This window comes from Trematomus bernacchii, unplaced genomic scaffold (assembly GCF_902827165.1).
Source record: "Trematomus bernacchii unplaced genomic scaffold, fTreBer1.1, whole genome shotgun sequence".
In the NCBI taxonomy this organism is placed as follows: domain Eukaryota; kingdom Metazoa; phylum Chordata; class Actinopteri; order Perciformes; family Nototheniidae; genus Trematomus; species Trematomus bernacchii.
This window is the reverse complement of record NW_022987616.1, coordinates 2,908,814-2,925,797: the sequence shown is the minus strand read 5'-3', so window position 1 is coordinate 2,925,797 and position 16,984 is coordinate 2,908,814. Positions and strand designations below refer to the sequence as shown.

At 41.7% G+C, this 16,984-nt stretch overlaps 1 protein-coding gene and 1 long non-coding RNA gene across 2 annotated transcripts; both read left to right on the top strand.

Moving 5' to 3' along the window:
* Positions 1–61: 61 nt before the first annotated feature.
* On the top strand, positions 62–2,985 carry LOC117484157. The gene is made up of 2 exons (XR_004556080.1): positions 62–297; positions 2,860–2,985. It is a non-coding gene; the product is annotated as an uncharacterized LOC117484157 (long non-coding RNA).
* A 3,186-nt stretch (positions 2,986–6,171) lies between these two features.
* LOC117484080 (myosin-7) lies at positions 6,172–16,031 on the top strand. Its single transcript, XM_034132513.1, has 36 exons — positions 6,172–6,380; positions 6,494–6,637; positions 6,721–6,877; positions 6,970–6,997; positions 7,089–7,194; positions 7,277–7,369; positions 7,516–7,579; positions 7,674–7,772; positions 7,844–7,947; positions 8,028–8,166; positions 8,276–8,394; positions 8,472–8,621; positions 8,700–8,870; positions 8,966–9,275; positions 9,377–9,447; positions 9,524–9,729; positions 9,835–9,958; positions 10,047–10,183; positions 10,262–10,517; positions 10,608–10,850; positions 11,009–11,185; positions 11,269–11,414; positions 11,504–11,594; positions 11,674–12,063; positions 12,880–13,006; positions 13,087–13,205; positions 13,286–13,482; positions 13,617–13,800; positions 13,923–14,088; positions 14,189–14,313; positions 14,428–14,736; positions 14,823–15,026; positions 15,103–15,399; positions 15,485–15,589; positions 15,679–15,774; positions 15,876–16,031. The coding sequence occupies exons 1-36, from the start codon at positions 6,177–6,179 to the stop codon at positions 16,029–16,031; spliced, it is 5,814 nt and encodes a 1,937-aa protein (XP_033988404.1). The 5' UTR covers positions 6,172–6,176.
* Positions 16,032–16,984: the final 953 nt, after the last annotated feature.

The following is a 16,984-nucleotide window of genomic DNA, read 5'->3' as shown; positions in this document are numbered from 1 at the left end:
TCATTAGTCTTGAGTGTGCTCTTTCCCCTGCTTGATCTTGACTCCTCCCACTAGGCACTGATCAGTTGAGCTGTTCCTTCCAGGTGTAAGGGGGCGTGGCCTGGGGAACCAAGGGGAAGGGAATTGTTTTGGAGGGAGTTTTGAGACAGAGAGGAAAGAGGGAAGCCTGGCAGTGAATTAAGAAGAATTGAGCTCTTTAGTATGTATGGTGTTACTTTAATGTACTTAAGGAACATTGAGACAAGTGAACTCTGAGGACAATGAGGACTGATCAGCAAACCCTCCTCTCGGCTGCTGGTGAGTTCCATTTATTTATTTTGGGGTTTTCTTCTTTTTTCAATGCTCTGTTTTCCTGCTGGCCTAACCACTAATGAATGATATAAGAAAAAATATATGGCACAAGCTGATAACTGAAATTATCAGGTGAGTGTAAAAAAAAACAGCAAATGCATCCAAAGGGGCAGGAAGGAAATTCATATTTCAAAAACAGACAGACAACAAGTTACAAGCTCACAGAAACTTTAATAAATGGGAAGGCAATCAATGGAAATGGTCTGGTTTAATCCTGCAGAGCTAACGAGGGTGATTGGAAACAGGTGTGTGGGAAGGTAAGTATGCAGGTCTGAAGAGGAGAGTGGGAACAGGTGTGTAGGTGGGGGGTGTCAGGTCACTGATCACATTAATGAAGTGTGCAAGAAGACGGTACCTTGTGAAACCACAAGATGGAGACGTACAACAGGCTCAATACTTGAGTAAAAGTGTACGAGTACTCGGTTAAAAGTAAAAGTCCTTCAATCAAAATGTTACTCGAGTAAAAGCACAAAAGTATTAGCATTAAAATATACTTAAAGTACTAACTATGCAGGTTGGCCCATTTCAGAATAATATATATGATATGTTTTGAGTATAATTATTGATGCATTAAAGTGTTAAAACAGAAGACTCTGCTTAGGGAATCAATGTAGGATCAGTTGAGTGTAGATTAATTTTCAACAGCTGAACATGTAAAAAAACACATTTTTCAGAATTGATTGGAAAATAAAAGTTGGAAAGTAAGCAGTGGTTGACAAAGGACTCTGATCTCTTATTAAAGCAGCCTATTTGCCAGAAAATAAGGGCCAGTGTGTGTGGTAATTATGGGATCTATGAGCAGACACGGAATAAAATATTCATAACCATGTTTTCAGTAGTGTTAAACACCTGAAACTGAGAAAGTTTTTCCATGTGCAGCGACACAAGTGGCCACTATTTCAAGTATACTACGTCATCGAGTGGCGCCGAAGGACTGTTTAAATGCATGTTAAATGCCCAGCATTCGGCGCCACTCGATGACGTAGTATACTTGAAATAGTGGCTCTGCAGCAGGTATACTCGACATTGAGAAACGGCCAGAGTGACGAGTGCAAGGCAGCTGAGAATGACCCTCTCAACACAGATTGGTATGTTCCACCCTGATAGAAGAACAATGGCCTCAAGGTTAGAGCACGCCTCTCGGAACACGAGGTGCGGATCTGTGAAAGTGAGCAGGGCGAGTTAGGTCGTCTTACTTTCTCCAGTCACATAAGAGCCCATTAACACTAGTGATGGGAATTATGGCTCTTTGAAGGGAGCCGGATCTTATGGCTCCGTTCCTTTCAAAGAGCCGTTCAAAAGAGCCGTTCAAAAGAGCCGTTTTTTGAAGGTTACTAGGTTTATTTGCAAAATAATCACCAGGATAATGATTGACTGTATTGCCAGACCTAATGTCAATAATCGGCATTGTAAACATGACACAAGGTGGCGCCATATCCATGTCATCATGTCAGTGAATGTACTTTGAATTTACCCTCTGTATGTGTTAAGTAAATAAAGTTGCCTTGCCTTGAATGAAATTCATGCAACTCTTAATATTAGATACTGTGTTTTTAAGTGGCGATGGAGATTATTTGTTGATCCTGCTTTAAAGGATATTTTGCCTTTACAAATGGTGCGCTTTATCACTGCCTGGGTTTTGGTTGAAGTGAATCCAAATGCTGCTGCGTTTTCGCGTTTGGCTCATTTTCCATCCGAAAAACACGTTGTCTACCTGTCCTGTTCCACTTGGTATGACTTCTCTCTCTCGTGTATTCCGTTAACACCCACCCCATTTCACTCCTCGTGCTGAAACCATGGATGTATAATAAGAAGGCTGAAACCTACCAAACAGAGTAGGGGCGGATCTTCACAGAATACGTTTGGGGAACAAAATCAAGCTATTTAAAAGGCGAGTGGATTTTGGCAGGCAGTGAGTGCGGACCAACGATTGAACGATAACAAGAACGGCTCTCACCAAGTAGGACTCGGTTCCCCTCGTTCGTACCAAAGAGCCGTTCAAAAGAATCGGCTCGTTCGCGACCGACACATCACTAATTAACACCTTGTAGAGGGGCTGCACACTTTCCCCCGAAAGCATTTGACAGCACACTTGACCTTTACTCGCTGAAGCAATAAATCCAGGACCCCAGCACTGAGCTCAGGACCTTGTTATTTACATTGCGAGTGCTTGTTAGAATTCAGAAGCAGGCTCGAAATGCCATGTGGGAGTTGAATGAATGCAGTCTCTCTTTTTCTACATGAGCAAGTAAAACAAAATGTGCTACTAGTTTTGGATGCCAGACTGTACCCGTACATGCATGGGTCGCCACGAAATGTTGACTAACTTTGTGTTTAATGATCATTTGAAATGGTTAAAAGTTCACCACTACAATGGTGAACACAATATGGTACGCATGATACTTGATAACCTGAGAATTGCAGTTTAGATGTTATGATTGTGCAAACTTAATCACCATTAACTTTATCGGTTCCTTCACCAATATCTTTATTTTTCCAACTTTTTAGGAACCCATTGGAGACAAACAGACAACCCGAACCTAAATCTCCCAACTTCCAAACATCCCTCTCTTCTCGTCCAGTTTCAACCATCATATATCGCTCCTCAGATTGTCCAATAAACGATTAAATCAATCACACAAGGTGTTGCTTTTCAATGAACGAGTATGTGTGAATCAGTTACAAAGAGTGTCAGAAGAACATGTCAGAGGCCAGCTCTTCTACAGCAGCTGAGGACTGACAGGGTTAGTTTGGTGAAAGCTAATTAGACTCCTCAGGGTTAGGGTCTGCGGTGTGGGGCATCAAGTGTTGAAAAGGTCTTGTTATGCTATGCAGAGGTCTTGAGGAGTTAGATGTCATCTCCAATATCTGAGACACGTTTCCACCTTGTAGACGGCTTAACACCTCGCATGGTGCACAAATAGCTGGTTTGATCCTTGTGTTTACTCTGACCACTTGTGAATTCAGACGATTTACAAGTTGAGTCTATGCTGTCCCCTCTCTGCTCCCAAATTGCTGGACATTAAATTCAATTGAAAGAAGATAGCTGCACATGATGTTGGTTGTCAAAAGAGGGCAGTAGATTTGGTTTGTCACCGACATTGATCCATTTCTTATTCACTTTTAAGCGTTTTAATTGGTAAAGAAAATCAACTTTATTTAATTTAATAGCACACACTCACAATAGTAATGTCATTGCTGTGTGGCAAAGGTCAGCGCTTTCACCTGAGCTCAGTAGAAGTAATCCCAAAACAATTTCACAGGTTTATCTTTGTCCTCAAGGGTAAATAGAAGGAAACAAAGTCAGGCCAACAAGAAGGAGTATAGAGTTTCAGTTTGAGGTAGCAGCTAGTGCCAACGTAGGGTGGTGACCTGATCCCAGAACAGCTGCAACTGTCATTGTGTTCTCACTGAACCGTTGTTATGAACTGCACTTAAGAAAAATTAAAGAACGTACAATTATTGATACAAAGGCCATCTGATTGATACAAAGGCCATTATTGTTTTTATGTTTGGCGGATTACTGAACACATCTTTTCTTTTGGTCAATATAGACATAACTGACCACCTCCTAAAGAGGTGACTATATATTGAAGATGCAGAGCTGTTTATAAAAGCTGTTTTATATCTGTTAGGCTGGAGGTGTGTAAGTATGAGAAGGAGCCAGTAAGTGTGAGTCTAAAAGTTTGATACAAAGTGACTCACGGGGCCTTTGCGATCTGCCTCAGTGTGCCAAAGAAGTTTGTAATGGCTTAGTTAATGTCATGTGGTTATCTCTGAGCTCAAGGACAGAAGGAGAGAATGTGCCATAAACACCTCTCAGTATGGGTTGTACTTAAGTGCTTTCACTTTCAGTCTAAAGAGCATCTGAATTGAAGAAATATATCAGCAATTTACTGCTCTTGCACTTATACGGTTTGTTGTATTTTGAGAGGCTTTACACACTTTCTGAAAATGTCTCTTTTAGAGTCTGGTTGTACAAAGTCCCACGCTCTTATGTTTTGTGAATACATGGCTTCAAAGTAAACTATAGTCCAATTATTGACATCATGATTGCTACGTCAACTTTGTATACAGTTTTTGTTCTATACTTGCCAGTCTTTATATTAAGTTATTTGCTTTTGAACATGTGGCACTTGAGGGTGGAATCAATCTGCCTTTTAACTCTTTGAACACAGGCCTTTTTCTTAATTGCCCAATCCGAGATAATGCCATTCGATACAAACTCTATAAATCATAGACTTCTAATCACATAGATGATTACACTACAAAACAATACAAAACCCCCCTATGTCACATACAGTATGTCTGTTAACCACCTGCCATATCTTTATAATTCCCATGTTGACAAACAGACCGGGGGGTCTGCTCATGAAGCCGTGTTGACAGCAGAAGGACAGGCAGCTGGGAATGACAGCCAGCGTGTCCCTTGACGTGCTGAGGGGTGGTCCGCTGGTTGCAGACTTAAGCAACTGTCAAGACCTCCAAGTCTGAAGTTGAAAGTGTTAATCTGTTTAAGTCAAAGTGGCCCCAGTGCTTCTTCAGGAGGTCTTCAGGTGGTCCACTCAATACAAGTCATTGAAGGATCTGCTCTGTTAATGGGACACTTGTTAGAAGCACTTTGTCATTGATAACGTGATAAGGTGTGTGTGGTGGGGGGGTGATAAGTGTACTGTATGACCCTTATATTTAAATACAGTATGGTCACTGAAACCTTTGAGAGCAGGCAGCTGTCATACCCGATCTTTTATTAAAGATGAAGGAAGGTCAGCTGAGGTCCACTGGGAGGCCAAAAAGTCGACCACCGGGAGAAGTAATGCAAGAGAACATTTCACAAGTTTATCTTTATCCTCCAGGATAATAGAAGACAGACAATGGCACAGTCTGGAGACACACAGACAATGCCTATTGTTCTTTAATATACATAACAAAATGTTTGGTGAAGCTATATTGTCATCATTATATCCAAGATATATTTCCCTTGAGGAGCAAACAGGAATAGATCCACATACATGTTTCTGGCAAACAAGTGGTTTAATATAATGAAAAATAACATTAATATATGAATATGTTTTGTAATTTACTGGCTTTTCAGTCACTTCAAGGAGAGAACTGAAATAGATGCTGATCTAAAGTCAGCTCTTACATTTCAATCCACTTGCCAATGGTTACTTGCCAATGTTGTTTTTTTCCACACCTTTTATCTCCAAATACAGAGCTTTCTTTTTTAATTAGAGTCCTTTGTTTTACCGCTCGTCCCTCATTGGTTGGCTGGGTGTTGATGCTCTGCCTCCAGGATGAATATAAAGAGGGGATGAGAAAGAGGGCTAAGCTCGGGGAACTTGTTAACTGCAGGTAAGTACCCAGACAAGTAATGACTAAACTATAATGTCACATATTGAACATACTATGTTCATCTTTCTGTTCTTTCCATCCAGAGACGCATCAATTCAATCAAGGGGAAAAGGAAACAGGTAAACAATCAATGTTGTTAGCTTTTCAAAATAAAATCAATATAGGAAAATTAATACTCTCTAAACCCTCTCTGAATTATTCTAACTTGAAAAAATAAATCAATAAAAACCTAGCATACCACTACCATATTCTTGATTATCATCGTTTATAGTAATTGCAAATACTATTTTCTTATTTTAGGATTTTTTACGAAAATGCGAGATGTTCTGTACAATAATATAGAAATGCATTCAATCACCAAACCTAACTTACAACGCATTTCCTTATAAGTTATACACAGTTTGTATATTATGTTTAACTGCTACAACAGGGACCAAAATAAACAATGTTTTTGGTTCACAGCCTTCAAGATGTCAGCCGACGCCCTTATGGCGGAGTTTGGGGCTGCTGCTTCCTTCCTGAGAAAGTCAGATAGGGAGCGCCTGGAGGCCCAGACCCGACTCTTTGACATGAAGAAGGAGTGTTTTGTGCCCGACCCTGAGGTGGAGTACGTCAAAGCCAAAGTCACTCTAAGAGATGGGAACAAAGTCACAGTTGAAACTGAGTTTGGAAAAGTAAGTATATTGACACTGAGAAACGGCATTGGGAGAATGGTTGTTTCAATGTTAACTAATTACTTTGATGACAATTTGAGTTGAGAGATATTCCCTGTGGTAAATCATTTCAGACTGTAGTCCATAAGGAGGAAGATATTCACCCTCAGAACCCGCCAAAGTTCGATAAAATTGAGGACATGGCGATGTTCACCTTTCTCCATGAACCTGCTGTGCTGTTCAACCTCAAAGAGCGTTACGCAGCATGGATGATCTACGTGAGTCTGACAACAGATCTAACCATCTTCCTACTGTATGACATCAATAAATAAAGAGTTGTTTAATCTGTCTCTGTCAACAGACCTACTCAGGGCTGTTCTGTGTGACTGTCAACCCCTACAAGTGTCTGCCAGTGTACGATCAGGCGGTGGTCAACGCCTACAGGGGGAAGAAGAGGAGTGAAGCCCCTCCTCACATCTACTCCATCTCTGACAACGCCTACCAGAACATGCTGTCAGGTATGTCAGGCTCTTTGTAACGCAATGCTTTGTAATCTCTGACACCATCCTAACATGTTCATTATTACTGAACACTGTCTTACATTTTGCAGACAGAGAAAACCAGTCTGTCCTTATCACGTGAGTATTTCATAATAGCGACATCTGATTCCATTTTTAAAAAGTACCGTTTATGTTTTTGTCTTAAGTTCACACGCCTGTTGTTTTGCAGTGGAGAATCTGGTGCTGGAAAGACTGTGAACACCAAGAGAGTCATCCAGTACTTTGCCAGCATCGCAGCTGTTTCTGGCAAGAAGGATGCTGCTCAGGAGAAAAAGGTAAGTTTGATTTGATATATTATGATAACCACAATAAATAGATTTTTTCTGGCTTACATTTTTGCATCTATTGAATGCGCAGGGCACCCTGGAAGATCAAATCATCCAGGCCAACCCTGCTCTGGAGGCCTTTGGGAATGCCAAGACCATCAGAAATGATAACTCCTCCAGATTTGTGAGTTCCTTTTTTTGATAATTTTATTAAGGATGCATTCTCTGATTTTCATATTGTGCCCAACTGTGCCCCAAACTCAAATGTCCTCCCTGTTAAGTACGATTTTTTTAATGAATCAATCTTATTTATTTTCTTACTGCTCACAGGGTAAATTCATCCGAATCCACTTTAGTGTCAGTGGAAAGTTGTCTTCTGCTGACATTGAGACATGTAAGCAATGTGACATGAACATCTCCATTTTGCAGCACACCCCCCTGGAAGAATGTGGACTATATCACATCATCTCATTTGATATTTTTTTCAGATCTGCTGGAGAAATCTCGTGTCACTTATCAGCTCAATGCTGAAAGAGACTACCACATCTTCTACCAGATTCTGTCCCAGAAGAAACCAGAACTGCTGGGTGAGTCCTCCATATACATTTGACCTAAAAGAAAAGCCACGAGCTTGGACTAAAACGTTTCTCCTTAACAGATATGCTGCTAATCAGCAACAACCCCTATGACTACGCCTTCATCTCCCAAGGAGAGACAACCGTGGCCTCCATTGATGATGCAGAAGAGCTGATGGCTACTGATGTAAATGAAACATATTGCGGGTTAAAAAATCCACATATAAAGTTTCACAGCTAACTCAAGTTTCATTTTCATTGTTCAAGGAAGCTTTTGATGTCCTGGGCTTTACCCAAGAAGAGAAGAACGGCATCTACAAAATGACTGGTGCTGTCATGCATTTTGGAAACATGAAGTTCAAACAGAAGCAGAGGGAAGAGCAAGCAGAGCCGGACGGCACAGAGGGTAAAGGATCTTCGGTTGACTTTAACTCAAGAATATAACTACCAGAAAGTCATGCCTTTTTGCCACAAAATGATGTTGAAAATGTTCCCTGTCACTAAATCCATTACAGATACGGACAAAGTTGCATATCTGTTGGGCTTGAACTCTGCTGACCTCATTAAGGGCCTTTGTCACCCAAGAGTGAAAGTAGGCAATGAGTGGGTCACCAAAGGTCAAAATGTGCAGCAAGTGAGTTGAAAATGCAAGCAATGCATCAGACCTTTACAAAATAATGTAAATGTAATGGATTTCATGCAATTATCCAGGTGAACTACTCGATTGGAGCACTGGCCAAGTCAGTGTACGAGAAAATGTTCCTGTGGATGGTGGTGAGAATCAACCAATCTCTGGAGACAAAGCAACCCCGTCAGTACTACATCGGCGTGCTGGACATTGCTGGATTTGAGATCTTTGATGTGAGTATAAAAGGTTATATGGAGTTGTAAGGATCAAACATACTTTCCCTAACTTCTTTCTTTCAATGCTCTTCCTAGTTCAACACATTTGAGCAACTGTGCATCAACTACACTAATGAGAAGCTGCAGCAGTTCTTCAACCATCACATGTTTGTGCTGGAACAAGAAGAGTACAAGAAGGAGGGCATTGTGTGGGAGTTCATTGACTTTGGTATGGACTTGGCAGCCTGCATTGAACTCATCGAGAAGGTTGGTGCAGAGATAAACTTCAGAATTCATGTAACAAATGTAAGCTATACTTTTTGACTGGTTTACATGCAGTTCTTATAATTTTCCTCTCTCAGCCCATGGGCATCATGTCCATCCTTGAAGAGGAGTGCATGTTCCCCAAAGCCAGTGATGCCACATTTAAAGCCAAGCTGTATGACAACCATCTGGGTAAAAGTCCAAACTTCCAGAAGCCCAGGGTAGTGAAGGGGAAAGCAGAGGCTAATTTCTCCCTTGTTCACTATGCTGGTACTGTTGATTACAATATCTTTAACTGGCTGGTGAAGAACAAGGACCCGCTGAATGAGACCGTGGTGGGACTGTTTCAGAAGTCCAACCTCAAATTACTGGGCATCCTGTTTGCTGGGTATGCAGGTGCAGAATCAGGTAAGAGATCTTTAACACCGACAATTCATTAATTCTCTCGAACATCAAATAGGAAGAAAATTCGACTTACCTTACCATCTACTATTTCCATACAACCATAGATGCAGGAGGCAAAGGAAAGGGAGGAAAGAAGAAAGGCTCTTCCTTCCAGACTGTATCTGCACTGCACAGGGTAAAATATGTCTACGGTTTGGTATGCTTGATTTAGTATGTGGGACCTGTTCATATATTATTGTCTTCATTTACAGGAGAACTTGAACAAACTGATGACCAATCTCAAGTCAACTCACCCCCACTTTGTGCGCTGCCTCATCCCCAATGAGACCAAGACTCCGGGGGCGATGGAGAACCCTCTGGTCATGCACCAGCTGCGTTGTAACGGTGTGCTGGAAGGCATCAGGATCTGCAGGAAGGGATTCCCCAACAGGATCCAGTATGGGGACTTCAAACAAAGGCAAGAAATTGCTCTTTCACAACTAGGGTCGTTGATATTAAATTAATTTGTTAATTTGCAAGCTTATTTAATCATTGTAATATTTGTTTGGTTTTATTATTTCAGATATCGCATACTAAACCCTAATGCTATCCCTGACGGACAGTTCATTGACAATAAGAAAGGAGCAGAGAAACTTTTGGGCTCCTTGGATATTGACCATGAGCAGTATAAGCTGGGACACACAAAGGTTGGTTGTGTTTACAAAGAGGAGGATTTGGTGTTGGTATAAATAAGTGTGCTAGGAAAAGGTTAAGAAAACGTTCTGTCTTTTTCAGGTGTTCTTTAAAGCCGGTTTGCTTGGTCTTCTTGAGGAGATGAGAGACGATCGACTCTCTCTCATCCTCACCGGAATTCAAGCGAGATCCAGAGGAGTACTCGCTAGGATTGAGTTCCAGAAGATCGTGGAGCGCAGGTTGGTGCTTAACTTTGAACTTTTACTGTAATAAGACAAGGTGAATAAAGAATTCAAGCTCACAGATGTTGTCTACAGGGATGCCATACTGGTGATCCAGTGGAACGTGCGAGCCTTCATGAGCGTCAAGAATTGGCCCTGGATGAAGATGTACTTCAAGATCAAACCTCTGCTGAAATCAGCTGAGACCGAGAAGGAGATGGCAAACATGAAGGAGGAGTTTGTGAAGCTCAAAGAGGCTTACGCTAAATCTGAGTCCCGCAAGAAAGAGCTTGAGGAAAAAATGGTCACCCTTCTCCAAGAGAAGAACGACCTGCAGCTCCACGTTCAAACTGTAAGATCAGTCATTCATTTTTCAGTAAATGTACAGAATTGTACTAAAATGTGAATGAATAACAGCATTTGTTATATCTGATGTCTGCAGGAACAAGACAATCTCTCAGATGCTGAGGAGCGCTGTGAGGGTCTGATCAAGAGCAAGATCCAGCTTGAGGCCAAAACCAAAGAGCTGACAGAGAGGCTGGAAGATGAAGAGGAGATGAATTCAGAGCTGACTGCTAAGAAGAGAAAGCTGGAGGATGAGTGTTCAGAACTCAAGAAGGACATTGATGATCTGGAGCTGACTCTGGCTAAAGTGGAAAAGGAAAAGCATGCCACAGAGAACAAGGTAATAACTGCAGATATCAATGTAGGATGGCAGTGCCAAAGCCACACAAAATGATCCCCAGACTGCAGTTTTAGCGCCTTTCAGCGTTCTGGTTTGGTTTGGTTTGGTCATTGCAGGTTTAAGGACCGGTGACTGTATTCATAAATAATGTTTCTCAGGTTAAAAACATGACTGAGGAGATGGCAGCTTTGGATGAAATCATCGCTAAGTTGACCAAAGAGAAGAAAGCTCTTCAGGAAGCTCATCAGCAAACGCTGGACGACCTTCAGTGTGAGGAGGATAAAGTCAACTCTCTGACCAAGGCCAAAACCAAGCTGGAACAGCAAGTTGATGACGTGAGTACAAAGGTATTTGCAACTAAATCTCAAATCCTGTATAGACAATATATGGGTAATGTTTGGATTGTGTTGTATGTTAGCTTGAAGGATCATTGGAGCAAGAGAAGAAAGTCAGGATGGATCTGGAAAGAGCCAAGAGAAAATTGGAAGGGGACTTAAAGTTAACCCAAGAACATTTGATGGATCTGGAGAATGCCAAGCAGCAGCTGGAGGAAAAACTCAAAAAGTATAACTTGTCTTTTATAATCTCACACTCAATGCCCATTGTGCAACAACAGCTGATTACCAACATGAACCCTTTTGCCTTTTTTGTAGGAAAGACTTTGAAATCAGCCAGTATTTAGGTAAGATTGAAGATGAGCAGGCCATGGGGGCTCAACTCCAGAAGAAACTGAAGGAGTTACAGGTAACTGCACAATTCAGGCTTATTGTTATTCCCCTTACCCCATCTCCAACTTTTTAAACATATGATGAATTTCTTTAAGGCTCGCATTGAAGAACTGGAGGAGGAACTGGAGTCAGAGCGAGCCGCTCGAGCCAAGGTGGAGAAACAGAGGGCCGACCTGGCCAGAGAGCTGGAGGAGATCAGTGAGAGGCTGGAGGAGGCCGGAGGAGCCACTTCTGCCCAGATCGAGATGAACAAGAAGAGGGAGGCCGAGTTTCAGAAGATGCGCAGAGACCTCGAAGAAGCAACTCTGCAGCACGAGGCAACTACTGCTACCCTCAGGAAGAAGAACGCAGACAGCGTGGCTGACCTGGGAGAGCAGATCGACAACCTGCAGAGAGTCAAACAGAAGCTGGAGAAAGAAAAGAGCGAGCTCAGACTGGAGCTGGATGATGTGGTGTCCAACATGGAGCAGATTGCCAAAATCAAGGCAAGCAAATTAAAAGCATGCTTCTCTTTTTAGGAATTATGCAGAATTCACTAAGTGTTGTCCCTGACAGTCCCTCTCATGTCTGTTGCAGTTAATATGAAGCTACTGGTAAACTTGGATAAGCACAAAGTCTAGAGTGTATCTTTGGCAGGGTTCATACGGTCATTAAAAACCTGGAAAAGTCATGGAAATTCTAAATGCAAAATCCAGGCCTTGGAAAAGTTATGGAAAACAATATTTTTCCCAAAGTTTTGGAAAAGTCATGAAAATGTAACTAAAGTTGCATCAAATATAATTTATATTTGATCTAATCGCCGAAATAGTAATACTATAATGATAATAAATACTGTATCGTATAGTAATGAAACATAAAATGGCATTTAACTGTCGCGGTATTTAGCTGGTGAGAGATGTTTACAATACGCCCTCTAGTCTACAGTGGCTTTAGCCTGTAGGAGCTAGTAAGCCTACTATTTTGATATAAGTTATTTGTTTTACAACATGTTTCATATGCAGACCTTATTTTCCTGTTCCATGTTGTAATAAACAATTTTCAGTGGTACCGCTGAGAAAGAGTCATTTATTTTGGTCATGGAAAATTAGGTAAAGGTCATGGAGAAGTCATGGAAAAGTCATTGAAAATCATTGGTGAAAAAGTGTATGAACCCTGCTTTTGGTAAAACCAAGCTCGCTGTTAGCAATCTTATGCTAAGCTAAAACCACTAGTTGCTGGCTTAATGAAATAATATACAGAAAATACTGCTTGGGTTGTAGACATTGTATGACTTGCTTAATAATATGACTTGCTTTACTCAGACCAACCTGGAGAAAATGTGTCGCACTCTGGAGGATCAGATGACTGAATACAAGACGAAATCAGAAGAAGGCCAGCGTATCATCAATGACTTCACAATGCAAAAAGCAAAGCTTCAAACTGAAAATGGTAATCATTTTAAAAGCACACACAATTAGTGGCGTTTCTACTGTTTGGAAAATAAAGATATCCCACCTTTTATTTTGCAGGTGAGTTAACCAGGCAGCTGGAGGAGAAGAGCGCTTTTGTCTCTCAGCTGACCAGAGGGAAGCAGTCTTACACTCAGCAGATTGAAGACCTGAAGAGACAGCTGGAGGAGGAAGTCAAGGTAGCTGTTAAACTGATTTTAGCATACAGAGCCTGATCTCTAATAGCAAAATGACTTGACCTCATGTTTCTTTATCAAAGGCAAAGAATGCACTTGCCCATGCAGTGCAGTCTGCTCGCCATGACTGTGATTTATTGAGGGAGCAGTATGAGGAGGAGCAGGAGGCCAAAGCTGAGCTCCAACGCAGTTTGTCCAAGGCAAACTCTGAGGTGGCTCAGTGGAGAACCAAGTACGAAACTGATGCCATCCAGAGAACTGAAGAGCTGGAAGAAGCTAAGTAAGGATCACGTTACTTATTAGCATGTCATATGGATCCATCTTAGGACAGTTCCTACATTATGCTATGGTTTTCCCATTTTAACTGTAATCAAATGTAATCTAATGATTTAATTCTTGCATTTTTGTTGTTAGGAAAAAGCTTACTCAACGCTTACAGGATGCGGAAGAATCGGTTGAAGCTGCTAATGCTAAATGTTCATCCTTGGAGAAAACCAAACACAGACTTCAGGGTGAGATAGAAGATCTCATGGTGGATGTGGAGAGATCTAATGCTGCTGCTGCAGTGCTGGACAAGAAACAAAGAAACTTTGACAAGGTAAAAACATATAAAATGACATCCTGATAAGCATATTCTCGTACAGAATCAATTATGAATTTACACATTTAGTGTGTGAATAATTCAATAACATAAACGTATTTAATTAATAATGTTCTCAGGTCCTGGCTGAGTGGAAGCAGAAGTACGAGGAGTGCCAGACTGAGCTGGAAGGCTCCCAGAAAGAGGCTCGTTCTCTCAGCACCGAGATCTTTAAACTGAAGAACTCTTATGAAGAATCTCTGGATCATCTGGAGACCATGAAAAGAGAAAACAAGAATCTCCAAGGTATGAACATATATTAAAACATGATTTACCTTTTTAAGCATACACTCAATACAGTGGGGAGGTTGGGACAATAGTAAAACAAATGAATATCACCAAACAGAGGAAATTTCGGACATGACTGAGCAGCTCGGTGAGGGAGGACTGACCATCCACGAGCTGGAGAAGACCCGCAAACACCTGGAGCAGGAGAAGGCTGAGATACAGTCTGCTTTAGAGGAAGCTGAGGTGAACAAATATCAAATGCTTTTCATGTACACGCCATTTTTTCAATGTTCCCTTCTCTGGAATACCCTCTGATGCTTTGAAAGACAAAACAGTGATTTGCTGTTTTTTTAACAGAGTTCCCTCGAGCATGAGGAGAGTAAGATCCTCCGAGCGCAGCTTGAGTTCAACCAGGTTAAAGCTGACATCGAGCGGAAGCTGGCTGAGAAGGAGGAGGAGATGGAGCAGTCCAAGCGCAACCATCAGAGAGCGGTGGACAGTCTGCAGAGCTCGCTGGACGCTGAGACTCGCAGCAGGAACGAGGCTCTCAGAATAAAAAAGAAGATGGAGGGAGACCTCAATGAGATGGAGATCCAGCTGAGCCTCGCCAGCAGGCAGGCAGCAGAGGCTCAGAAGCAGCTCAAAGCAACCCATTCTCACCTCAAGGTACAGAAGAGACTATACATGTTGTCTTTATTCTATTCATTCTTGGAATAAAGGATTCAAAGATGTTCAAAAATCTTTCTGAATAGGATGCGCAGCTTCAGCTGGATGATTCTCTCCGGGCCAATGATGATCTGAAGGAGAACCTTGCTATCGTGGAGAGACGTTCCAACCTGCAGCAAGCGGAGCTGGACGAGCTGAGGTCTCTGGTGGAGCAGACGGAGAGAGGACGTAAAGTGGCTGAGCAGGAGCTGCTGGATGTCAGCGAGAGAGTTCAGCTGCTGCACTCTCAGGTATGTCAGACATCACGTCATTTGAGTGTATATCCATGTAATTGTACTAAAAGAAAACATGTATGATTCTGTGCAGAACACCAGCCTGCTGAACCAGAAGAAGAAGCTTGAATGTGACACAGCTCAGCTTCAGAATGAGGTGGAGGAGGCGGTGCAGGAGTGCAGGAATGCTGAGGAGAAGGCCAAGAAGGCCATTACTGACGCTGCCATGATGGCAGAGGAGCTGAAGAAGGAACAGGACACCAGCTCTCACCTGGAGCGGATGAAGAAGAACATGGAGCAAACCATCAAAGACCTGCAGCACCGTCTGGATGAGGCGGAGCAAATTGCCATGAAAGGTGGCAAGAAGCAGGTTCAGAAACTGGAGGCCAGGGTGAGTATCTCCGTCTTCTTCTGTGGTGCCTCACATAAGCAGTGTACGATACAATGAAGCGTAATCAATGTCTGTTCGTTTTAAGGTGAGAGAGTTGGAAAATGAGGTGGATATGGAGCAAAAGAGGAGCAGTGACTCGGTGAAAGGTATCCGCAAGTACGATAGACGCATCAAAGAGCTCACCTACCAGGTACGAACACTCTGTCAGTGATACACATTCACCTTAAGATGAAAGCTTATATTTGAATAGGAAATAAGACTCATGTAATTATTTAACAGGCGGACGAGGACAAAAAGAATCTGAGCCGTCTGCAGGACTTAGTGGATAAGTTGCAACTGAAGGTTAAATCTTACAAGCGATCTGCAGAGGAGGCTGTAAGCAAAGACACTAAACCTTCCCCTTCTGATATATGGTCTATTTGCCTCTTTATAAAACAGCTCAATAACAATTGAACGTGTTCTCATCTTTTTTTCAGGAGGAACAGGCCAATGGAAATCTGGGCAAGTTGCACAAGTTACAGCATGAGTTTGAGGAAGCAGAGGAGCGGGCCGACATCGCAGAGTCTCAGGTCAACAAGCTGAGGGCAAAGAGCCGGGACATTGGTGTTAAGAAGGTCAGTAATCACCAATAATAATCATGCAGTATATAACTGCATTTTGAGAATATGAAATGAGTTGGCAGGAATACAAAAATCTGATTATCCCAAATGTTTTTCTTTGCACAGAAAGCACACGATGAAGAGTGAAGCCTTCAACAGGATCCTCCAAATGAGTGTCGACTTAGTTTCTTTATTCTCCATGCAACACGAGTGGAATAAATGAATGCAACACTTTTTATGTTTGTATTTTCTGTCTTTGAAAAAAGGTGAGTCTGCTCTACAAAGAAAACAATGAAAGTAGAAGCCTGCACTCTGACGTAGTCTCTTTCATAAAGTGAATGCAGCGCCTCCCAACATCCAAACAAGAGCTGCTTTCATGTTTTGACATGACAGGAGTGAAAGAGTTCAATAGTGCTCATCTTTTGCTCATACCAGCTGAATGTGGTTGAGACCTGCTTACAGTACTCTCTCATTATAATCAAGCTATTGCCAAAATGGTGGTTCAGAAGATCCAAACAGTGTGGTTTTTGGGGTTCAAATTATTTCTCATAGTGCAAACATACACAAGATTATTGTACCAAACAAATCAAACTAGCAACTGAGGTGAATTACTCTCAGCCACCACTAGATGGACAAAGAGCTCCAATAATAAGAATATCATTCTCCATAATGATAGACAAATATTTTATTTTGAAGGAGTAGCCAGTGCAGTGATCAATAAGTCAAATGGAATATGACTGAAGTGAAGTTAACACATTGATTGCATGTTGAAATGACAAATATAAACAAAGGTTACATTTCTTTAGGTGATGGCTGGGAATGTTGTTGTGTCTATTTTGTAGACTTCATACTACAGAGTCTGCAGCCCATCCGGTTTATCAAACATGTGCGCGTTTAAAGCATAACAAATATTTATATATTATATAGTAATTATTGCAAATCTGCTAAATTTGTATTTGGAAAATGTATTTGTTATACTTTAAAGT

Bases quoted from the DNA above. Each gene is read 5' to 3' on its own strand.
- LOC117484080 (XM_034132513.1), top strand. From the start codon at position 6,177: ATGTCAGCCGACGCCCTTATGGCGGAGTTTGGGGCTGCTGCTTCCTTC. The intron at 8,622-8,699 runs GTGAGTATAAAA...TGCTCTTCCTAG, and splicing joins CTGGATTTGAGATCTTTGAT to TTCAACACATTTGAGCAACT. The intron at 11,595-11,673 runs GTAACTGCACAA...AATTTCTTTAAG, and splicing joins AGAAACTGAAGGAGTTACAG to GCTCGCATTGAAGAACTGGA.